This window comes from Corylus avellana, chromosome ca5 (assembly GCF_901000735.1).
Source record: "Corylus avellana chromosome ca5, CavTom2PMs-1.0".
Taxonomy (NCBI): Eukaryota; Viridiplantae; Streptophyta; class Magnoliopsida; order Fagales; family Betulaceae; genus Corylus; species Corylus avellana.
Genome location: NC_081545.1, coordinates 25,511,281 through 25,536,479, shown reverse-complemented (window position 1 = coordinate 25,536,479; position 25,199 = coordinate 25,511,281). Strand labels below are relative to the sequence as shown.

Genomic DNA, 25,199 nt, shown 5'->3' with positions numbered 1-25,199 from the left:
AATTGTACATGGAGCAAGCAGCCTGAAGAGTAGACATCAATATCAGAATGTTTGCTGCCAAAAACGTAAGACATGGCCATGAAGCAAACACATACTTCTTCATCGTCACGTTCATCCTGACCTTCCAACTCTTCGAGTAATAAGTATTTGCACCTTCGATGGCCTTGTCCAGAATTGGAACTTTCGTTGCCCTCACAGACTTCGTCATGCCATTCCAAAGCGTTGCTACTTCTCCATCGCTTTTGAGGCGGTTCAAGATGATCCCTGCCTCTCGAAGAATCCTCACATCCTCCTCATTATCAATTATCCCATTCATCAATTCCGTGTAACGTGTAAAAACCATCATCTCTGGCGCAATGCATGCCTCGTAGGCCACGAGGTTCCGCAGCACAACTTCCGAGTTATCATCCAAATGAATAACCGGAAGGTAAAATTTACCGCAAGACTTGTCGAAATTTATGGATTCCAAGCCACCCTTTGCTGGACAGAATTTGACACAAACTTTATGAAGTTGTGTCACGCTTGGGATTGCAATCTCTTCGACCAAAGGACTTAATTCGTCTTCCGTCTTCTGAGATGCACTTTCCGCCTCTTCGGCCACATTTCCTGCCGACGATATGAGACTGTTTATATCATCCTTGTTTCCAAGATGCAAAACATACAAGAGGATTGTAAATGGTAGTGTAACCAAAAACTTCATTGCTTTTGACTTGTAAATTTTGCTGAGAAGGCGGAGCGGGGCCAAGTTAATATAAATTATTGCTGTCAAGAATGATTTCAAGGCTTTTCTAAACCAGCCAATCTCTTCGTTCCCTTTAAGCTTCTCCTGCTCACTGCAATCAGGTACAAGTTGAAGCTTTGGCACAACCATGTGGTAGAGAAGTTGTAGCAAATGGGCTCTCTCGAAGCATTCTTCTCTAAAACATTGGTAATTAATGTACTTGATTGGGGATAGATCTTTGCAAAAACCCATCAGCATTGTGGCTAATGCTTCGTCATGATCTTCACGCGGATAAAAACTATAAACTTCTCTGAGTAAAAAGAGAGGGATTTGGTTTTCGAGCTTAATAACATCCCTGAGGATCGCGTGGTGTGCAGTTTTCCTCCTTGTATAGTCGATCAAATGTGCCATCTTAGAAGAGATTCGCATAAGCGAGCCTTCTTCCGTTTTGGGAGAGTAGGTTTGGAGATACTCCAACAAGAAGGAAGCATCGATGGCGAATATCCACGCGAGTGTTTCCTGGTCGAACTCCAAGAACCGGTGGTAGCAAGCGCGGACAGTGCTATCACTTTGGGCAATATGGTTGACCAGGTGGCAGAATTTGATTTGTTGGAGATTCTTTTGCACTCTTTTAGCTGAAGTGAGTTTGTGGTGCTCCATCTCGAAGAGTTCAGGCCGCTGGTGATGGTATGGGCCAAGGGCTATTAGCTGTGGAGTGTATGCATCTGGTTTGAAAGATATTAGGGTTTTGGGTACGCTGAAGATGCTCACGGGAAGGCCTTCAGCGTTAATGTCTTGTAGGTCTTCTTCTAGGGCTCGACTTATCTGTATGACCCATTCTTGGTCATAACTAGGCTTTGCTGGTTCCATGGCTTTTAACTCGGAAGACATGCTCCCGCAGTTAGGGAGTGTTTGGAAGGGAGAGAAATATATGTCTTTCTTTTGCTAGTAGTACTGACTCTACTATATATATATATATATATATATATATATATATATATATATATGTCTTTCTTTTATAATGGGTTGGAGTAATTAGATGAAGAGGGAACTTCGCGGTGAGTTCGAGGAAATTACTTACTCGCAGTTTTGGGAGATCGAGGGTCAAAGAGAAATGAATATGTAAAGTCTCTTTCTGAATGATTACAAGGAAAGGGCTTGGATCCTTCCCATTCCCAGATGACTTAATTGGACTTTAAATTAGAATACCAACAATTTGAATTAGGTATATAAGAGAAGTTCGTTTTTGATTCTATGATTATACACATGCATGCAACGTTTTTGTTTTTCCCTTTTTTTGAATATTCCGACGTTTTGGAAAGCAACTATAGTTTAATTTAGGCCTGTACGGGTATCGTATATTTTACGAGTCTAAAAGTCTCTTTAACATTTAAAAAGTTCGTTTAAAAAAAAAAAAAAAAATTGTTTGATAAAAAAAATTGAAAACTCTTTTAAGAGTCCAAAAAATAGCTAAAATGTATTTTTGACAAAAGCTTAAAAATAAAGTTGTCAATAAGCGCTTTTTTACACCAATCATTTCTCTTATTAATTTTTAAAAAACTAACAGATTCAATGGTTAATTGGGGAACTGCCACGTCAAAATATGAGATAATTATGAGATACAAATATAATTTATAGCATTACTTTTGTTTAATGTTAAAAATATATTCATAATGAATATGCTATATACTACATTTTTATATCACAATTATCTCATAATTCAGACGAAAAAGCCCTAATCAACACTTAAGACTTTTTTTTAATAAAAATTTATTGAAGAGTTGATTTGCACTACCACATCAAAATAATAAAATAATTATAAGATAAATATGTAATTTTTAGTGTTACTCAATGATCTAATTAAATCAATCAAGCAAAAAAAAAAATTAGAATATCAACCCGCCCACGTTTTCGCGAAGCAAATTGTATACACGTCAGTTTCCAAGTTTGCCTGAAAACACGGTTAGGAAAAACTGATGACAAAATGACAACAGTTCTCATTCAATATAATCGCATGACATCATTGACATTGCTGGTTCACAGGTCACTCACCGCGTGGAAACTTTATAGACTCAATTAAGTAGAATGACGATTAATTAGACCTTAAAATAAAACCCATGGTTTTGACTAAGATTTCTCAACGTATACTTGAAGCCGCCAAGTGGTAAACACGCGCACTCAGGAAAAACGATCCCAATCCCTTGTGACAGCAGACAAGAGGATGAACATTCTTGAATGACTTGTGAAGGAGATTTTTTTTTTTCTTGTTTAATTTTCGTCTAACTTTGTTTATAGTTTTTTTCAAATTTATTATTGAATCAATTAGACCCACGTGTGATCCTACGATTTAATAGTGAACTTGAAAAAATGTTAAATAAAAGATGAGTGACAATTTGAAGAATAGCAGGTCTTTTTGTGAAATATCATGTGCTGGCACACATCTGAATTATCACACAAATTTGTAAAAAATTAAAAATAAAAACTTGGTTTCTATATCTTAAATTTTCATTTACTTTTTTTGTTCGTCCAGACATCTTGGTTTCTTCTTTGTTATCACAACAGATCATGAGTACAATGACAAATGAGGTCACTACAAAAAACATATCAATTAGTAACGTGTTAACTATTCATTATTTTTTGGCACGTTACAAATTAGTAATATGTCAATTTATGACACGTTACTAATTATTTTAGTAACGTGTTAAACTAGCACGTTACCAATTAGTAACGTGCCAAACTGACACGTTTACAAATTGGTAACGTGTCTAATTGACACGTTACAAATTAGTAACGTGTCAATATGGCACGTTACTAATTTGTAACGTGTCAGTTAGACATGTTACCAATTTTTAACGTGTCATTTTAACACGTTACAAATTGGCAACGTGTGAAACTGACATGTTACTAATTTTTTGTCCAATTAATTAATTTCATTAATATTATTTAGTTACATATTGGTTATTTTAAAAATATATATATATATATATATATATACTTAAGATTAGAAAAATACTAGCAACTCCGTATATAGTCTAGAATATTATTTCTAAAAATCACAATGTTATTTTTTAATAACATTGAATAGTTTAATTATCATTACAATATGATAAATATATCAAATGGAAAGCTTTATATATATATGGTGCAGTAATATGAAGAATTTATATATATAGTGCAGTAATATGAAGAATTTAATTTGTACTTGAACAACAATTGGATCTCTTCGAAGCTACTTTAGTATATTTATTATAAAATATAACAAAATTATTAAGAAAACTAAATAAATCATTTTAGTATATGTTGTCAATTTATTTAAAAATTTGAAAGAAAAAAAACACATCTTGAAACTAGCTAACACTCACTTTTTAATATCTCTCGAATTAAAGATTGCATTAATATCTACTCAAACTAAAAGAAAAGTTTGCAAGGTAACCCTCTTTGCACTAAAATGATAAAAATACCCCTATAAAAAATTTTGGGAAAAATACATGAAATCAAGAAAAACATTATTAAAAAATTGGTAACCTATTTCAGTGAGTAATGGGTTAGCATAATTATATGACCAGGGGCGGACTCACATATACCATTGGGGGGGGCCCAAAAGTTTTAAAATTCTTCTTAGAATATGTCATTTTAAAAAAATTGTCCCTCCAAAATGCTATATTTGTCCCCCCATAATTTTTCTTTTCACATTTTTCCCCCTCTTGCAACATAGAAAACCGGAAATACCCCCATCCAATTAGTTTTTTCCCGTTGGCTTCTGACCAAACTCCAGACCTAATTTGAGACTTGAAACTACTTTTTTATGGGACTTTGAGCTCTGCACTCTGCATAGCATCATGTCAACTTGTTAAGGCATCAAGTCATTACGCTCAAGAAATTAAATAGCATTCCTTTGTTGGGTCCAATACACTAGATTTGCTATTTCAGGTGATTTTTTTTTTTGTTCAAAGCTGAAGCTACCATAATTAAGATGACGCCAAGCTCATAGCTGATTTTTGAGGGATCCAATCCAACGATATAGTTCAAGTCCCACAAAATGTCTAATTTTTTTTTTAAAAAAAAAAAAAAAATTGCAAAATCAGTTGCTGTGGTTTACTTGATTTGCAATTATTAACTCTATGTGGTATTAAAATTAATTTATAGGTCCTTAAGATATCCAAAAAAATAATAATTTAGTTCCTACTGTTAAATTCCGTTGACTGACTTAATAGATTCTGATAGCGTAAAACATCAGAATTAATAAAATTGTGATACTTGTCTTATTTAAGTCAATGTTACACTAACAGAATATGTTAAATTAGTGGACATAATTTGATTGAAGGGACTAAATTTTTTTTTTTTGGCATAACTTAGGGACCTTTGAGTTTATTTTTGTACCACAGAAATCTAATTGTAAGTCAGAAAAATCACAATTACTAATTTTACAATTTTTTTTTTTGTTTTTCATTTGCTTGAGACCAAGTCTAAAATTTAATAAGGAAACGTCTAATCAGCTACAATATTTGCTAGATACTATAGTTGGTGCATAATATAGAATATAGTTGATTGCTGAGTGAATTGTAAATGTGAGTTTTTGTATTCGGATGTATAAAAAAATAGAGTATAGTAGTGTGCTTATTTTTCTACAGATTGCAGATAGAATGTTTTAGAGTATAGTGGTCAGCTTGGCTTGGGTAACTGAAAGTCTGAGACCACACGGCACATTGGGCATAAAAATCACTATTGAATCAAAATTCAAATATGATTCATTTAAAAATTAATTGTGATTTTAAAAGTCACATCAACTTTAGGAGGATAAAAAGATGGTACATAATATTACTCAGGTATTTATTGGCTTGCCATATTGGACTGTACTTTTTTCATGTTTGCCTCCTACTAATTGTCAAAGAAAATGGAGACAAGATTTTTAAGCATTTTCCATTTTTTTTTTTTTTTTTTTGTTCTTTTATATATTTGGTCAAATATTTTGTAACTTTTGAGTACCCCACTTTGCATATATAGGGAAAACACTCACCATCACTACAAAAAAAACAAGGTTTAGTAACGCTTGGAATAGAGGCGCTTTAATAAAACATCCCCTTATTGGGACGTTTTATTGTGTAAGCAACACAAAATAAAATTAGCAACACCTGCGCAGAAAAGCGTCCCCTTAATTCGGGACATTTCAATAGGACATGCCTCAATTTAATTAATAAAGTGCGCTTGGCTGGCAAGCGCCCTTAATTCGGGACGCCTGCTATCTAGGCGCCCTTAATTAGGGGCGCCTAGCTGGTAGGCGCCTCTAATTAAGTGCGTCTGGCTAGCAAGCGCCCCTAATTAAGGGCGCCTGGCTGACAAGCGCCCTTAATTCGAGACGCCTGCTATCTAGGCGCCCTTAATTAGGGGCGACTGCTAGCTAGGCGCCCTTAATTAAGTGCGCCTGGCTGGGAAACGCCCCTAATTAAGGACGCCTGGCTGGGAAGCGCCCTTAATTCGGGACTCCTACTATCCAGGCGCCCTTAATTAGGAGCGCCTGCCAGCTAGGCGCCCTTAATTAAGTATGCCTGGCTGGCAAGCACCCTTAATTCGAGACGCCTACTATCCAGGCGCCCTTAATTAGGGGCACCTGCCAGCTAGATGCACTTAATTAAGTGCGTTTGGCTGGCAAGCGCCCTTAATTAAGTACGCTTGGCTGGCAAGCGCCCCTAATTATGGGCACCTAGCTTGCAAGCGCTCTTAATTCGAGACGCCTGCTATCCAAGCGCCCTTAATTAGGGACGCCTGCCAGCTAGGCGCCCTTAATTAAGTGCACCTGGCTGGCAAGCGCCCTTAATCCCTTAATTAAGTGCACCTGGCTGGCAAGCACTCTTAATTAGGGGAGTTTGCCATCTAGGCGCCCTTAATTAGAGGCGCCTGCCAAGGCGCCCTTTGTTAAGGGTGCCTAGCTGGCAGGCGCCCCTAATTAGGGATGCTTGCCAGCCCGCGCACTTAAATAAGGGCGCCTGGATAGTAGGCGCACCGAAATTATTTTTGTTAGTGCGCGAGCTTAATTTTCCCTTCAATATTTTCCCTCTCCCCGTACAGTATCTTTAATTCAAATAAATCTTATGAAATTTTTCGTTAATTCTAACCCAACGCCCACCCACTCACCACCGAATCCCTACCTATGAACTAGTCGCACGTACGTGATGGCCGGTTGATCCCGTCCGACTAAACAACCTTGGCGGACGGAATGTGGGTTTTAGTAGCGAAAGGATATAGTTTAATTTGATGGTCGGGGTTGTAATGTAAAGTTGGTAGTTGATAGGGGTATATGGTAATCGAGTGGTCGTAGTTCATTGGGGGGAAATGATAATTAATACCCATAAAATTTACAAATTATTATTATTATTTTATTTTTTATTTTTAAATATGGGTTGGTTGCCGGTTGGTAGCCACAGGGGTGGCCAAGGAGCCATCCTGGTGGCTTGCCGCCACCCTCGACCCATTGGGGTGGCGCGCAGCCACCCTTGGCCACCCTGGGGTGCCTTGCGTGCCACTCCGCAAGTGGGGTGGCCGTCGAGCCACTCCCAGATTTTGCTGGGGGTGGCCGTGCACCACCCCCAACCCCCAACCAAATTAATCAACGATGGCCCAAAGGCCACCCCCACCTAAGGGGTGGGACGCGGGCCACCCCAAGGTGGCTAGGGGTGGCCGCACGCCACTCTCGGCCATTTCTAGGGGTGGCTTGTTGGCCACCCCCTCCGATCCCTGCCCTCATTGTTTTTTTAATATTAAAATTAATTTATATATTTAATATATTTATTTACTTTTAAATAAGAATGACATGTATCTATTGGTAATGATGTGATACACTAATGGAATCCGTTAACTACTTTGACAGAATTTAATTGATTATAGGAATTAAATTATTATTGTGGCCTATCCCGATAATTTCTGAATTAGTATTATTTTTGTTTTTATATCACATAGATGAATTTTTAATCTAGACAACCACATTAACTGATTTTGCATTTATATATTTTTAGTTTAAGTCTCTTTTAAATGTATTTTAATTTTTGTATTTACTTTTTATTTTTATAAATAAATTTATAAGTGTTTTTTAATTTTAATATATTTATATTTTTTGTTTTTGCGAGTGGGAACTTAATTTTCCTTTTGATTCCTCAGCTCCCGCTCTAAGACTTAATTTCTCCCTCAATATATATTTTCCCTAACCTCTCCCCGCGCGGCCTGCTAGTCCCCCCTCTCTGCATCAGGATATATATATATATATACCTGATATATATTTTTGATCCCTAGCCTCTCCCCTCTCCCTCAATATATATCGATCCATATCTCTCTCTACAGCGTCAGTTGCCCCTCTCTCAATCTCGATTTTCCTATCTCTCTCTCCGGCGCCCAGTGACCCGCACGGTTGGCCAACCCACCGGCCATCTTCTCTAGTCAAAACCGGCCTGCCTCTCTCTACGTTCCTGTACTAGTGAGTCTCTCTCTGTCTCTGTTTTTCTTTGTATCTGCTGTCTCTTTAAGTTGTCGATTTAGGATTCTAATAGTCAGATTTTTTATGTATTATGATTTTTAGGAGAATTAGAGATTTTAAATTCAGCAAATTTTTCTCTGCTTTTAGGGTGTAGTTGGTTTGTTGAATGCAGCAATCACAATTTTGAAGAATCTCCGTGGTTGTCTTGTAGTGTTATTTCAGATTTAATTCAGTTTTGATTTCACTATGTAGTTCGTTCATAATACCTTCTTTTTTTTTCTTTTTTTTTTTAATTTAATTTTATTGTTTTTTCTTATCCTTTATTAGCATGTTCCTTTGTTTTTCCTCTTCATTGGTAGTGCCAGAATAGTCTGCTTTACTATCCAAAATTTCTCGTCGAGATTGGTGCCATTTTTTGAATTTTAATTGTCTTATCCACCAGATAGATCTTATCTTTGCCATAAAATTTATCTTATCATCAGGAAATTATTAGTCAATCATCTGATTTTCGAAAAAAAAATAAGTTTTAAAGTATTTTTCTCATGATAATTAAGGTGCCACTTTCAACTAATAAAAATCTTTTCACACATACTAGCTAGAAATTTGAGATCAAATAATATTTTCATTAGGAGAAAATACTTTGCACGGATGTGTTGAAAGGGTAGAAAAATATATAGCATCATCAATAGTGATCTACTCCATTGAAGTCCCTTTCTACTGCTAAATTTTGACTATTGTATCATTTTGAAATTTGTTTATGGGCACTAGGTAAAACAGTAAAGAAAATTTATTTTAGAGTCAAAACCAAATAAGGCAAATCTAAACTCTTAGCTAATCATCAATCTTGCAATCTAAGGAAAAGGTGTCTCAAATAATAATCAGTAAGAGTAAGACATGCCTCCCAAAAAGTTATCTGCTCCAAAAAATTAAATTCTAAGCATTTCACCATGTAACATAGCAGTTTCCTCAATACAAACATTGAGGACAAAGTTGTATGTGATTAACTTGTATATTTAATTTGTGTATGCATGTGTTTATTTTTTCAAAAACACTATAATATTGTAAGTCTTTATGAGTCGATTAGTTGGTGCGTAACACTTTTCCATATTCTATATAAATATAGGAGAAGATGAGGGCTCTGAGTTCACAAGACACTGCAGTAAGCTCAAGCTTGACACATGGATCAATAAATTGGGCAACTGACGACGCTTATGCCAAGGTCATGGAGAATGCAGAATACACTGGCCGTTTACGAGCAATATATAATTTTTGTGAACTCTTTTAAGAGGTGGTACACTTTGTGTTTATGATATCGTTTTGGTTATTTTATTTCATATGTATGGTACAATTTTTGTTAACTCTTTAAGATGTGGTACACTTTGTGTTTATGACATCATCATTTTGGATTTAGATGTCTTATGAGATATGAGATTGTATATATGGATTAGATATGTATTGTGAGATATATATATATATATATATATATATATATATAAGATTGTATGAGATTGATGAATGGAGAAAATATTTATGGATTAATTCAATATTTATGGAGAAAATACGCAATACAATATTGTATTGCGTATTGTATATCAGGAGAATATAAAAAATATATATGGATTGCATGGGAAAATATTTTCTCTATATATTAATTATTGAAGGCGCTTTGCAGCGTGGAAGTGCTCCCATATAGAAATATGGGCCCTTTACACGTAAGCGCCCCCTTTCTTGCCCACCTGAGCGCTCCATTTTTATAATGAGGGCGCTTCCTAGGCAAGCGTCCCCATTTAAAAAAGGGGCGCTTCCTAGGCAAGCGACCCCTTTTAAAAAAGGGGGCGCTTGCCTAGGAAGCGCCCTCATTCTAAAATTGAGGCGCTTGATTAGGAAGCGCCCACTTTTTTAAATGGGGGCGTTTGCCTAGGAAGCGCCCCCATTTAAAAACAGGGGCGCTTGCCTAGAAAGCGCCCCCATTTAAAAAAGGGGGCGCTTGCCTAGGAAGTGCCCCCATTAAAAAAAGGAGCGCTTGCCTAGGAAGCGCCCCCATTTAAAAAAGGGTGCGCTTGCCTAGGAAGCGTCCCCATTTAAAAAATGGGGCGTTTTTCACAACTAAGCGCCCCCTTTTAAAAAAGGGGGCGCTTTGTTCCAAACGTCCCCTTTTTGAGGCGCTCTTTAGTAAAAAAACGTCTCAATCTTAAATTCTAGTCGCCATAAAAACCGACGTGTCCCAAGTGCCCCTAGTCAAGCGTTGCGAAATCAATAGGGACATTTTTTTGGCCAAAAATGCCCCAAATAACCATGTCGCTAAACCTTGTTTTTTTTGTGGTGTAAACGCTTGATCAAGCCTTAGATTCTAATTATAATATGTTTCCTATATATATGGGGTTTATATTTTCCTTATTAGATTATTCTCCATATATGTGTGATTGTAATCAAATTCTTGTGATTTTATTATCTTACTTATATTGTATTCACCTACCACATTTTCCTTATAAATAAGAATAATTTGTATTGTAAGCACCAATCATGTAATAAGAGGATAGTATAGCCCTTAGGGCAATTCCTATTGGTCGGCATATACATGTGTATAACACTTAACCACTCTAAAATTCTTTTGTTTCCATTTTCTCTTGTTTCCACAATCGATGGCCCTAACATGCATCTTAACACTGTCCTAATCGAGAACAAAAAATTTAGAATCATCCATCGTTCATAAAGCAATCAAAACTTCAATCCAAAACTAAAGAACCATAGATTTATGTCCAAGGATCTAGGCACTACAAAATACCTTTTGATTAGTAATGACGCTTTAGTAATGTGTCAATAGGCTTGACACATTACTAAATGTTAGTAATGTGTGCGGTGTATTACTAATTTGAATGTTACTAGTGTCAATTTCTGACACGTTAAAAAACTTTAGTAACGTGTCAAGTTTGACACGTTACTAAAGTATAAAAAATTAATTTTTTTTTTCTTCTCCTGCCCCCTCTTCTTTGTCCAAATCCAATAATTTGTAATAATTCGTTTTGTTTGCTTTAACTTTGACTATAAGTCAATAACAAACAAACAACCCGGGGTTCCCTCGCATACCCGCCTACAATTTCTCATGCCCCTCTCTTTGGTAATTATAGATGATCCAAATCCAATAATTTGTGTTGTTTGCTTTCACTTGGCTATAACAAATAAACAAACAAAAATGCTTTAGCCCATCAAGGATGAGCCATCGTGAGTAGGGGTGTAAACGAGCTGAGCTTGAGCGAGCTTTCCTTGTTTGGGCTCGGCTTGTTTGAATTTTACTTGAGCTCGAGCTCGAGCCGAGCTTAAGGACGAGCCAAAAAATCGAGCTCGAGCTCGAACTCATAATAAATCGAGCCGAGCCGAGCCAATTCACGAGCTGGCTCTTATATTTAATTTATTAATTTATTTTTTTATTATAAATTTAAACTTCAAGTACTCTTAAACGGCTTAAGAAGCTAGCTTGCATATAAGCATTTGCTTAGTCTGGCTAGCGAAGTATGGAGCTCGAGTCAATACAACAAGGCACTTGGTTTCGAAGAGAAATGATATACATCATTTTATAATAAAATGATGCTATTATATATAAAAAAAAATCATCAATTTTTAATATTAATATGAGGAATTATGTGAATAACTACCAATTCGAGCCTTATACGAGCAGCTCACGAGCTTAGCCGAGTCGAGCCGAGCTAGCTTCATTTAATATTCAAGCCAAGATTCGTATTCACGAAACGATTCATTTAATATTCGAGTCGAACATGAGCTGAGCTTATGCAAGCCGAGCCCGAGCTTGCTCGCGAGACGCTTCGCACACTTAACAACCCTAATTGTGAGTTGTTTGGGTCTATATATGCGTGTTCTCAACCACATAGCTTCACTCAAGAATCCACACCACGTGTAAACTCAAGAGGATGATAATGCACGCAACGGATATTCTCCCTATAAACTTCCAAGTCCTCGGCCACCAGCCAACACCATCAAACAAATAGTCAAATACACATCTTTCATCATCAAACCAAGCAAACTAATTGGAAATAACTCTTAAATTCACCCCACAATGGGTATCCCGAAAAGAGAACTGTATTCTCATGGGTAGCATTTAAAACCGAATTTGGAGCAACCCAAATACTATAGATAAATTTTTTTTTTCGGTTTACAGCTTAAGCTTTGAATTTTTTTTTTGGATTTTGGCTAAATCATTAACTGGGTATAATTGAAAATCATTCATACATACTATGTTACTAACCCATAAATTTTCCTCAACAATCAGTCAATATAACAGAAATCGATCGATTAAATCAACAACATAATCAATAGATTAATGCATATGTATACCTGAGGAGAGGAGATCGACGGAGATGCAGAGGGTATGGCGGCTGGAGTACTACCCTAGGGAGAGAGAGTGACGGCCAAAGGGCGTGAGAGAAAGTGACGGAGAGCGTGAGAGAAAATGGCTAAGCTACTAGAAGGAAAAGAGAAGAAGAAACAAAAAGTGCGGCTGGGAGGAAGAAAAAAGAGGGAAGAAGAAAGAAAAAGAGAAAAAGAGGGACCAGCGCGTGACATGTTACCATTTAGTAATATGTCAATTTTAACACATTACTAAAGTTTTCGAATTTTTATATTTTAATTTTTATTATTATTATTTTTTAAAAAGTTTTTGAATTAGTAATGTGTCAAAGTTGACATGCTAAAGTTTTCGAATTTTTATTTTTAATTTTTTTTAATTATAATTATAATAATAATAATAATAATAATAATAATAATAATTATTATTATTATTTTTTTTTAAGTTTTCGAATTAGTAACGTATCAAATTTGACACGTTACCATTTAGTAACGTGTCAAATTTGACACATTACTAAAGTTTTCAAATTTTGATTTTTTGATTATATTTTATTTTATTTTTTCATTTTTCAAATTAGTAACGTGTTAAATTTGACACGTTATCAAATATAGTAAAGTGGCATGTTACTAAAACATTTAGTAACGTGTATTGATTATGTTGTGATTGATATTTTGTGGTTTGGTGTTATTTCTCTGCTGCAGAAATTTTTATTCTCTAATATGCTGCAAAATTGAGTTTGGTTATGTTTGTTAATTTTTAAATTCCGCATGCACTATATTGTGATTTCACCTATTTAACCTTCCTTCTAGGTGTTGATTGGGTGAATCAAAACAGCACGCAGCATGCTCAAAATTTGTTTTTTTTAATTTTTTTTTTAAAAAAATTGCACAGCCGTGTGCTGTGAATCAGGACTCGGTGTTGATTGGATTCTAGGTGTTGTTTGGATTTGCCGATGGGCGTTAAAGAATAACAATAATCCAATAAATTTCTTTCTTAGAAGTAACACACGTAATACACGTAACATGTGATCCACAAGCTCAAAGTTCAACACCCTTCGACCTTAATATTAAATAAATCTATTGTTGAGTATACCTGTCAGCCTAGGAACCAACTTCTTCATATTAATACTACCTTCACACTGCCAAAATGACGATGTGGGATCGACAAATTAATCACGATCGAATAGCTATCATTTTTTTCTTTTTTCACAGATGCATTAGATTTTTTTTAGCCGTTCATACGTGTACCTAACTCAAATTTGGACGATACACCTGCAAACTTGAAATTTCATATGAAACAGACATTGCTTCAATGGCATGAGTTTTAGGAAATTTAAGGTTGATTCATAAACTGATTCCATAATGTTAATAGATTCTATACGTACTTATACATGTAAGAATCATTTTCAAAATTCAATAATATAATATACTTGCATACGGCTTTGTGAAATTAGATAATATTGTTTAATATATATATTATGAATAGTGCAATATATCAGTAATGTTTATTATATGGTTTTTGTTTGATAAATATTACTAGCTCTTACCTATATGATTTTTGTTTGATGTTTATCATTAGCTCATAAAAATTTCAAATGGTACATGACTTGTCTTGGCAATCAAAAAAAAAAAAAAAAAATCGTAAATTGTTGGATCCTATAATTGATTGGTGGCCGAGTTGTTATCAGCTAACATGTTCTCAAAAGGTATTTGACGCAGAAGATCCGATCCCAGTCTCACGGCCATGACTAATTAAAAAACGACTGATGTGACTAAAAGTGTGTAAAAAATTGTTAAATCTGGTGAATATCATATATGATATATCAAAACATGAATGGATCGAGATTGTAACGAAAGTCTCTTTTTTTTTTTTTTTATAATTAAAAAGGGTAGGCTGGGGAGATTAATTGTAGCTATTTTATTTGGACATGACCATAGGAGCATCTACCTGCTGGGAGCCACACAAGAGGAGCGTAGACGTTGGGAACCGCAGGTGCTCCCTCAAGTCTAACTGAGCCATAGTCTGACCCAGCCCCACCAGGACATCAATGAGAATTCAAGGTGGCTAATACTAATCGAGCATATGTGAAGATTTTACATTGTGAAAATTCGAACCCACACCCTAGTACATGCCCTAACCACTTGAGAATTTCCTTTGGCTATTGAACCATCACCCTTAATGGTGTAACAAAAGTTTTTGATATAACAATAATTAGGGTATGACAATGTAATGTTACTTTTCATATTAGTTGACGTGACATGTTAGCTATTTAAAAAGGAAAAGAAAAAAAGTGTCATCTTCTTCAAATACGTCATGTCAACTAATATGAAATGATTGGTGTTAAGAATAACATTACACCAATAAATTTCCTTCTATGAATTAAATTAACATGTGTAATACACATTACCCCCTAGCTTCCCTTCATATAGGAAAAATGTCAATAAAAATCACAAAAAATTATGCACGACATATGCCTTATTGTTTTCCTAAGCATTGGAAATAGTACTATAATTCTACCGAATGTGTAGAAATTAAAAGAGCTTTCCTATCATTTTCATAACTATTGTTTTAGACTAGTGCTATTTAATATAATCTCATATATATGATTGCTATACAACTATGATGATGTACCAGTAAAAATCAACCTTTGAATCACTAAGGGCTTGTAAAAAAATAAGGGAAAAGTATATTTTACCCCCCCAAAGTTTGGGGCGATTTTCAATTCGACCTCTAATGTTTTAATTTTTGCAATGCACCCCCCTCCCCCCCCAAACTTGGAAATTTTTTTCAATTCGACCAATTTCATTCTAAAATTCTCATATTGCCCATAATTTTTTTTACTTTTATATTTTTTTTTTTAAAAAAAAAAAATTTAGAGGGTGCAAAAATGGCCAGATGGCCAGATGGCCAAATGGGTGGCTACGGCCACCCCGAATATATATATATTTTTTTATTTTTTTTTTTATAAAAAATAAAAAAATAAATTAGGGGCAATATAAGAATTTTGAGATGAATTAAATTGGTCGAATTAAAAAAAAATTGCAAGTTTGGGAGGGTACATTGCAAAAATTGAAACATTGGAGGTCAAATTGAAAATCGCCCCAAACTTTGGGGGGGTAAAGTGTACTTTTCCCAAAAAATAAAATAAAATAAATGACTGATATTCACTGCCACATCATCATAGTTGTATGATAGTCGTATAAGAGTATGCTAAATATAATTTCTCATTATTTTAATACAAAATATTTCTCTCAACTCTATCATCTCTGTCTTTCATTGTATAGGAACTGTGTTGAAATTTCATAAAAAATGCATGTGAGGGTAATTAAGAATTTATATTTTTGTAAAAAATAATATTTAATTGATATAGGGAAATGTAAAAGAATCTATTGCGAATATATTTCGATAAAGGAGAAAAAAAAAAAAAAAAAAGTTATATTTCTTAAATTTAGAAAAATCAAATGAAAACCGTTGGAATTTAAATGCTCTTAACACGTGATCCACAAGTGCAAAGTTCAATTCATTCTACCTAAATATTAAATAAATCTAGTGTTGAGAAAGTGCATGTGAGTTGGTTACTTCATATTAATACCTTCACACTGCCAAAATGACGATGTGGTCGACATATCACGATCAAATAGCTTTCATTTTTCTTTTTCTCAGATGCATTAGATTTTTATTACCCGTTCATACGTACCAGACTCAAATTTGGACGATACAGTACTTCCTATATATAGGTGAGCTATCTTGTAATGAAATTTCATACGAGCTTTATATTTAGTAGAATTCCAAACATGGCAGAGTCTCTACAGTTTAGAAATTGTATGTGTCTGCTAGCCTTTTATCTCTTTTCTTTAATCACTGTCCAAAGGGTTGAGGGCCTTGAGGCAAAAAATCACTTTCTCGAATGGGAGGTCAAGCATGCCTATAAGTCTCCCGATTGCTTCAAGAAGCTAGCTATAACAATCAATGGGAAATCTCCAGGGCCTACCATCTATGCACAACAAGGGGATACAGTCGTTGTTAATCTTACCAACAGTTTGCCTACCGAGAATGTTGCACTCCATTGGCATGGAATCCGACAGGTACGTAATATGGTGTCATTTGTTCCATTAATGTACACCTTTTCAACTTAGCATTGAACCATTCTTCTTAATGTTTTAATGTTTGTCTGTGTGTGCATGCAGATTGGAACACCTTGGAGTGATGGAACTGAAGGGGTGACTCAATGTCCAATCATGCCAGGAGATAACTTCACATACACGTTTGTAGTTGATAGAGTAAGTTCTTAAAATTACGCATGCAAAAAGATCCATTCAGATTTTCAGTATATTAATAATTTGGGGATTTTTTTTTTTTTTTTTTAAACTTTGAAAATATAGGCGGGAACATATCTATACCATGCGCATTATGGACTGCAAATATCAGCAGGGCTGTATGGATTCATTATTGTTTCAGTACCTGATAGAGTTCGTGAGCCCTTTGTGTATCAGCAAGATGAAAGTATCATTCTTAAAGACTGGTACCATAATAGCACTTACGAGCAAGCCACGGGCTTATCTTCCATACCCTTCAGTTGGGTTGAAGAGCCACAGGTAACAGATCCAATTAGTGCCAAAACCATAGACATTGAGTTTGATGCTAAGTTGCTAATGATGTTCCTTAATTAATTTTTGCAGTCACTTTTGATAAATGGAAGAGGAAGGTTCAACTGCTCTCTCCTCAATGAAAGTCCAACCTCAGATTCGAACATTTGTAATGAAAGAAATCCAGAATGTTATGATCGCTATAGTTTAAACGTACATTACGGAGAAGCTTTTAGACTGAGGATTGGCAGCTTGACTTCTCTATCAGCTTTGAGTTTCGAAATTGAAGTAATATTGAATTTCCTGATCCATATCCCAAACTCCAATTATTTATTTATGATGTGTTTTGCATATATAATTAATCTCATGATCATATAACTTATCATGCAGGGCCATAATATGACTGTTGTTGAAGCCGATGGGAACTATGTTGAGCCATTCGAAACAAAAAATCTATACATAAATTCTGGTGAGACATACTCAGTGTTAGTAAAAGCCGACCAAGATTCTTCAAGAAACTATTGGATCACTACAAACGTGGTTAGCCGGGAACCCTCAACCCCAACCGGTCTGGCCATCTTCAATTACTATCCAAACCCTCCCGATAAAGACCCTCCAACGGTTCCAACCACAGGCCCTCTCTGGAACGACACGGCTTCACAATTGGCTCAGAGTCGTGCCATCAAAGCCCACCATGACTTTGTACACAAACCGCCTCTCATATCAGATAGGGTGATTGTGCTTCTGAGCACACAAAATTTGATTGATGGTTATTACCGTTGGTCTTTGAATAACAGATCTCTTGTCCTTCCCCACACGCCCTACCTCATTGCACTAAAAGAAAATTTCACCGATGCCTTTGATCAAAACCCACCTCCGGATAGTTATGACATTCATAATTATGATATATTTAGTGCTCCCGGTCCCGACAATGTAAATGCCACATCTAGCAATGCCATTTATAGGATAAGTTTCAATACCACAGTGGATATTATACTGCAAAATGCAAACACCATGACCCCGAATCATAGCGAGACACATCCTTGGCATATGCACGGCCATGATTTCTGGGTTTTAGGTTATGGAATGAATAAGTTTGATAAGGAAAAAGATCCAGCAACATACAACCTCAAAGATCCAATCATGAAGAATACGGTGCCTTTATATCCATACGGATGGACTGCTTTGAGGTTTCAGGCAGATAATCCTGGCGTCTGGATATTTCATTGCCATATTGAGCCTCACTTGTTCATGGGCATGGGAATTGTGTTTGAAGCTGGGGTAGAGATGGTGGGAACGTTGCCCACATCTATTATGGGATGTGGTGAAACTAAACGCTTGATCAGGCCTTAGATTATTCTCCTATATATATGGTGTTTATATTTTCCTTATTAGATTATTCTCCGTATATGTGTGATTGTAATCAAATCCTTGTGATTTTATTATCTTATTTATGTTGTATTCACCTACCACATTTTCCCTATAAATAAGAATAATTTGTATTGTAAGCATCAATCAAGTAATAAGAGGATAATATAGCCATTTGGTCCATAGTCAATCGAAACTCGTTCGATCGCAAACTCTCATCGCAAGGTTCCGTTTGAAAGCGATTTTTTTTTCTGTTCGAACGCGACTTGGTGCTTTCGTTTTATTTTGATTTCCTAGTAAGGTTTGGACATGTTTTTTTTTCTATATAAACTCACTTAGCTAGGATGGCTTGTTTTCAATAAGAAACACTCAAATGTTGGGATTTTTTTTTTGGTCTCAAATTTGTTTATTGTTCTTTGTTTTAAGACGAGTTGTTAGTTTTGCGTGTCATTGGCCCATAACACTTTTTTCTTCTTTTTTTTTTTTTTTTTTCTGAGCCCATAACACATTGTTAATTTTCTCAAGCTGATATTCTATGTTTGTGGGCTTAGCATATATACCCGTTGCAATATTAGCGAGAGAAAGAGAGAGACCTGTGGATCGAGTAGGGCTGTTGAGCGAGGCCTAACAGAGGCTTCTCCAAGTAGGAAAAAAAAAGTAAAAGAAAAACTAAAAATTCATGTCTTTCAAATTAAAGTGTGCGAGAGAGATTTTCTCTTATATATTAACCCGAATTTATAAAATCAGAGGTTTTTTTTTGTATTATTTTTAACAAGGAAAAAATCTAGAGTCCAACAACTTCAAAGTTGTCGAATTGAAAAGACAAATAATAGAAAAAAGAAAAAGAAAATTCCAATGACCAACGAGTATAATGTTCCTTGAAGGCCGGCTAGTCGGCTACCCTTCTTTCAAACTTAAAAAAAGTAGACAGTACCCTTTGGTGAAAGCACTTTTCAAATCCCCGGAAAGCAAACCCCAAACAGGACCCATATTTTCCATTGGACCTTCTAGTCCGCTACACCAGGTAAAGCTGACTTCGCCAATTTTCGTGCCTTGCAATCTCTTGGAAATCCAATTCTTGAAATTTTATTATTCAGGAATATGCCTATAAAGTTATCTTAAGTCTTTGTCTTTCAAATATATAAAACGATTATATGTTTATATAAAATAAACTTAATTTTATTAAATTACTTTTAAACAGTTAAAAGATCGATGGTCATTAACTTGGAATTAATTTGGTGAAATTCATATATTAATTATTCAAACAGCTTCTAGTCAACGGATCGATCGACACTCAATATTGAATATTGAGTATTCTATACATTGGGTGCATGTCAATCCGTTGAGTGAAAAATAAGAAATACATTGGACTACTCATTTTCAAGAGTGCTCGGCCGGGATTATGCTTAATGGCCTCACCAATTTCTCTCATTAATTCGCTAATTATTCAACAGAAAAAAAAAAAGGGAAATCAATTGGTCTAGCTAGTCTCTATAATGAAATTTTAATGATTTAATTTATTATATTCTAAATAATTTAGAAAGCTTTTGGGGGCATAGGAAATACATTGATATATATATATATATATATATTAAAAATGAGGATATAAATGTACGTTAGTCAATGAAAAAGAGCAGCGGAAGCATGATACTACGTAAAGGTTCTCCGTCCTCGTTGCGATTCACGAACTCAATCATCCAAATACACTGTAACCAACATTCACCGGAAGGGACTCCACCATTGGTGCATGAACAGAATTCTCTCTCTCTTGCTAGCTTGTCATATATATAGGCGTAAGTTTAAGATTAATTAACGAGCGGCTTCAACATTTGTTGTTTTGCGCAGAGAAAGAGAGGGTATAGATGAGTAAAGTTCAAAGGTTGTCCGTTTGGGTGGGGATGATAGCAATGGGGATGGTGATAAAGGTGGTGGCTTCACATGATTATGGGGATGCATTGTCGAAGAGCATATTGTTCTTTGAAGGCCAGAGATCAGGGAAGTTGCCCCCTCTCCACAGGATGACTTGGAGGAAGGATTCTGCTCTTCGTGATGGTTTTGGGATTGGTGTAAGTCTCTTCTTATGTATATCTCCCCCCCTTAAAATATTACTACTATTTGATCAAAGCTTTTGTAAATGGAAGATTAGCAAAACAAGTTCCAAACAAGATCTAGTGGTTCTCATGACTTGTTCTAAGTTATCATTAATTACAATTTTATTCTACTAAAAAGTTGTGATTGCACTTCTCTATTTATTTTGATTAATCAAGATTGGCTTCTTTGACCGGTTATAATTGCATTTGACCCCTTCAAGAAATATTCATAGTGAAATTAAAATCAAAATAAATTTAATGCCACTTTATTTCACTAGCTATATCTTAATTCTTGTGTTCCTGATTTAATCTTTTAATTTTTCGTATAATACTCTTGAAATCATATGTCATTGATCAGTATATTTAGTTTTTGTAACTCCTTATAACTAAAATACTCAAATTGAATTAAATTTATTTACAGGGAATATTTTACATGTCTTTGGTGCCAACCAAACGTGATTATGGATTCAATCTTGAGGAGTAGTGTTCCCATAATAATGCAACATGTATTCATCAAACATACTGAGATTTTGATCATGAATGATCTCGCTCCTAAATGTATCAAAGTAGCCGTACACTTCACATTTGGGTTCATATTCCTCTTATAATTTGAGAGTCAATGTTATATGCAGTCATGACTTCAATCTATTCAATTCACAATAGTTTATTGAATAACAACTTAGTTGGTCTAGTTCGATTAGTGCATTGTAATCACACGGATATATCAATCGGAAATCTCAATTTCCATGATCAAAATAAATCATCATGAATGATAAGTTAGTCTTATAAAATGAAATTCCTAATCTTGTCATTGACTATGAACTAGGGTTTATAAGTCATGACTCATGAGGTATTGTGACTTACATATTCTATATATATATATGTTTATGTGTATTAATGATGAAAATTCTAAAACGACTCCAAACGACACCTATTCAAATGTCTAGGTGATTCACAAATATTAAGCGGAATAAGATCTAACCTAACAATCAATAATCAACCAAATACAGATATGTAATGAAAATCAAGAACACAGATATTTGGTTACGAAGAGGAAACCATTTAGAAAACTCTCTAAATGTAAAACCTCTCCGGGGCAGCCAAACCCAGGAAATCAATCCACTATAAGAAGAATAAGGAATACAAGAAGAATTACAAAACCTTTGCAATTTACTCTTCCTTGTACACGACAAGCGACCCACTTGACTTCTACCGCAGTAGCCCTTTCCAGAACATCTGGCACAATTCTTCTATAAGATTTCCTTTCACCGGAACTCCGATTGGCTTCACGTATTTAATCCCTTCTCAAATAAGCTAGAACAATATCTCTCTCTAAGCTCTCTGATTTTGCTCTCCAAAATACGTACTTCTAAATGTAGCAAAATCGTGTTTAAATAGAAAATAAACCTAATAAGTCACCCAGGTCCGGACCCTGCAGATCTGAGGTCCGGACATGCCTCATAAAATGCACTTTCGGGAACTGGGGTCCGGACCCGGGGAATTGAGGTCCGGACCCTGCTTGAAAAATCAAGTTTCTGGAAATGGGGTCCGGACCCGGCTTCTGGAGGTCCGGACCCGGACTGTCCAGTCTTCATCAACAACTCCGATCGATGGGCGTTTGTGGTCCGATTGAGCTGAAATTTTGCAGGGACGTTCATAACACATGAATCTACATTATGAACGGTGGAGATTGGATTCTGAGCATTCTATATCAGTGTTTGAGCCGTGAACAGTAGCATCTGCATTTTGGAACTGAATTAAGCCAACACAAGAACTAACAAACTCCCCCTTTGGCAATTCAGTGACAAAACCAAAATGTCGAGCCAATCCCATCATCTCCCCATATTTACTCCCCCTTTTTGTCACAGAATGACAAAAGGTCTTCATGCTTCCTGAAACACTTCACAAAATACATCAAGGCATATGTGAAACAAGAAGACATAAATAAAACTCATGAAAAAAAAAATGATGCGTGATTATAAAGAAACATCAGCAAAACTCTCCCTCAATGTATGACTCAATTAACAACAGGAAACTGGAAATGCAAAGCATGAACACCAAAAAAAAACATGTATAGATAAGCAATAGATCATGCATGCTCGTATGAATATATGAACAATTCGGAGTGATCAACAAGCTACACTTACACCGTAAATGTATCATATGCATGACACAACCTTGGTCTGTGAATGCAGTCAAGTAGGCAATAATCAGAAATCTCATGTGATGGTGTAGTGTGTGAGTACTCCCATTAACTAAGATTTCATCAATGAAAAGTAAATCTAGGCAGACATTTTGTAAAGGAAGACCAGCAGTCTGATTCAAACCACAGTAAAACCTTATAATGTTAGGACCTAGATTCCCTCATCCGATACACTCCCCCTGAGACTGATCATTTTCTTTTACCATGTCCTTTAGTAATCATCTATTTCCACAATGATTTGATTACTGATTCTTTCTTTAGGGACAGACAGAAGCAAAACTAAGTCATTTGAGCTTATTTTATCCCTTTTTTTTTTTTTTTTTTTTTTGGAAAATGTTGGAATTTTTAGGAGCTAGGTTCAACTAACGAGTTGGTCAAGTGGATAGAACTGACACAACCTATCTTCCAAGCAAAATGTTTGCTCCAAATTCCCAAACACATAACAAAAATCTAAACCTAATGGGGGCAAAAAGTGCACAATTTCGAACATGAGAAAAACTGACTCTTACTCCTTTAACAGTCTTCAGAAAAACAAGGTATATCAGAAACATATGGAGCAATAGATGTAAAGTGCAGAAATATTGACCCCACTCATATGTAAAATATTCATTTGAGCACAAGACATGAGAAACTGAGTATCTAACAATTAAAACAATCTAAAAGAATAAAAAATAATCAAAGAAAATAAAAACAAAGCAAACAAAAATTAAGAAAAAAATGCCCTAGATCAGCTATAGACAAATATCAATATGCTCAATTTCTAGGCATGGTCTATGTGCCCACCTAATCTAGGTGAGTCCATTACCACTCCCCCTCAATTGGTGAATGGTATTAATCTTCTTGACCCAAACTTTCTTCACATCAGGGACAACTGTGTGACTCTTATCCAAGACATCTAACCGTGTTACTACGTCTCTCATCATGTTGAATAATTTCTCATAACTATTTCTAGAATGGAAATATTCTCTTTTAAGCTCATGATTGTTAAGCTGAAAACACTTAGGACGAATATGTCCAATCTTACCACAGTTATGACACGTAGGAATAAACCTTTGAGAAGGTTGGTTCCTTAACATGTGCATACTTCTCGACTTAGAACTAGACATATAGGAATCAGTTAGAGTTCCCTTACCTTTTCCATCTTTGGAAATTTGAGGAGAAATTACATTCTTTTCAGCCAAGCTATCTTCTTTGTTCACTGGTTTCACAAAAATCATCTTTGAAGAAGAAGCAACATTAGTAGATAAAATAGCAGATTTATCAAAACCCAATCCAGTTCTATCAAGCGAATGTTTCTGATTATGTAGCATTTGATTTAGCTTTTCACTAGAGAATTTTGTTAAATGATTCTTTGATTCATTCAGTTCATTCTCTAAGGATTTCACTTTGGCAATTAGCATTTGATTTTCAGACATCAAAGTATTATGAGTAGCAAGAGAATCAGTTAAGGTGACAGAAAGTTGATCATTTTCAAGATTAACCTCATTGAGTTTTTTCAATTGCTGCTTATTCAGCTTTTTCAGTTTAGTGTATTCCACAAAGAGATTATTATAAGCATTTTGCAAATCATCTTCTTCTTCCGAATCATTATCGGACACACCTTGTTTGTCTTGAGAATTACACTCACTATTCTCATGCTCACTCTCATAACTAACTCCAAATGCTAAGTAATTACCTCCTTGTTCAGCATCGTCCTTGTCTGACTCATCACTTTGAGTCACATTAAATGCCTTGCCATTTGACTTTCTCAAGTTAGCACAGTCAACACGAATGTGTCCATGTCCTCCACATTCGTGACACTTGATACCTTTAGGTGACTTTCCTTTCTCAACATTCTCATTTCTAGATTTCTCAGAAAATTGTGAATTGCTATTTCTAAAATTTCCTTTCTTGGCTCTAAAGAATTTCCTAAACTTCTTAGCAAACATAGCAATTTCTTCCTCATTTCCAGAATCCTCATCAGATGAACCACAAGAGTCAACCTTAACATTTTTTGCCTTAAGAGCAATATTTTTGGTGTTCTTCTGTTTAGGAAGAATTAGCTCAAAGGTCTGAAGGGAACCTACAAGTTCTTCTACTCTCATAGTATCTAAGTCATTGCTCTGTTGTATAGCAGCAATTTGGGGAATAAACCTCTCAGGCAAAGATCTTAAGATTTTTTTCACCACTTTAGCATCATCCATTTTCTTTCCCAAATTAATGGTAGAGTTTCTAATGGCATTAAGCTTTGAATAGAATTCATCAAAAGTTTCATCTTCCTGCATTCTAATCTCCTCAAACTGAGAAACCAACATTTGAATTTTTGAAGTTCTAACAACCTTAGTTCCTTCATGTGTGATTTCTAAAGTTTCCCAGGCTTCCTTAGCTATTTCACATCTCGAAATTCTAGAAAATTCCTCATTTGAA

General features: G+C 35.4%; 3 protein-coding genes across 3 annotated transcripts in view; 2 read left to right on the top strand and 1 right to left on the bottom strand.

Moving 5' to 3' along the window:
- LOC132182011 (putative UPF0481 protein At3g02645) overlaps positions 1 to 1,612 on the bottom strand; it is a 1,748-nt gene extending 136 nt beyond the window's left edge. Inside the window, exon 1 of the mRNA XM_059595225.1 lies at positions 9 to 1,612. Coding sequence (XP_059451208.1) covers positions 9 to 1,612 — 1,604 coding nt within the window. The remainder of the gene's footprint in view (positions 1 to 8) is intronic.
- A 14,728-nt stretch (positions 1,613 to 16,340) lies between these two features.
- On the top strand, positions 16,341 to 18,606 carry LOC132182010 (L-ascorbate oxidase-like). Its single transcript, XM_059595223.1, has 5 exons — positions 16,341 to 16,631; positions 16,734 to 16,826; positions 16,929 to 17,141; positions 17,226 to 17,420; positions 17,523 to 18,606. Exons 1-5 carry the CDS (start codon positions 16,341 to 16,343, stop codon positions 18,483 to 18,485), a joined length of 1,755 nt encoding a protein of 584 aa, XP_059451206.1. The 3' UTR covers positions 18,486 to 18,606.
- A 1,792-nt stretch (positions 18,607 to 20,398) lies between these two features.
- The window catches only part of LOC132182009 (endoglucanase 8-like), an 8,956-nt gene continuing 4,155 nt past the window's right edge, over positions 20,399 to 25,199 (top strand). Inside the window, exon 1 of the mRNA XM_059595222.1 lies at positions 20,399 to 20,566. Coding sequence (XP_059451205.1) covers positions 20,399 to 20,566 — 168 coding nt within the window. The remainder of the gene's footprint in view (positions 20,567 to 25,199) is intronic.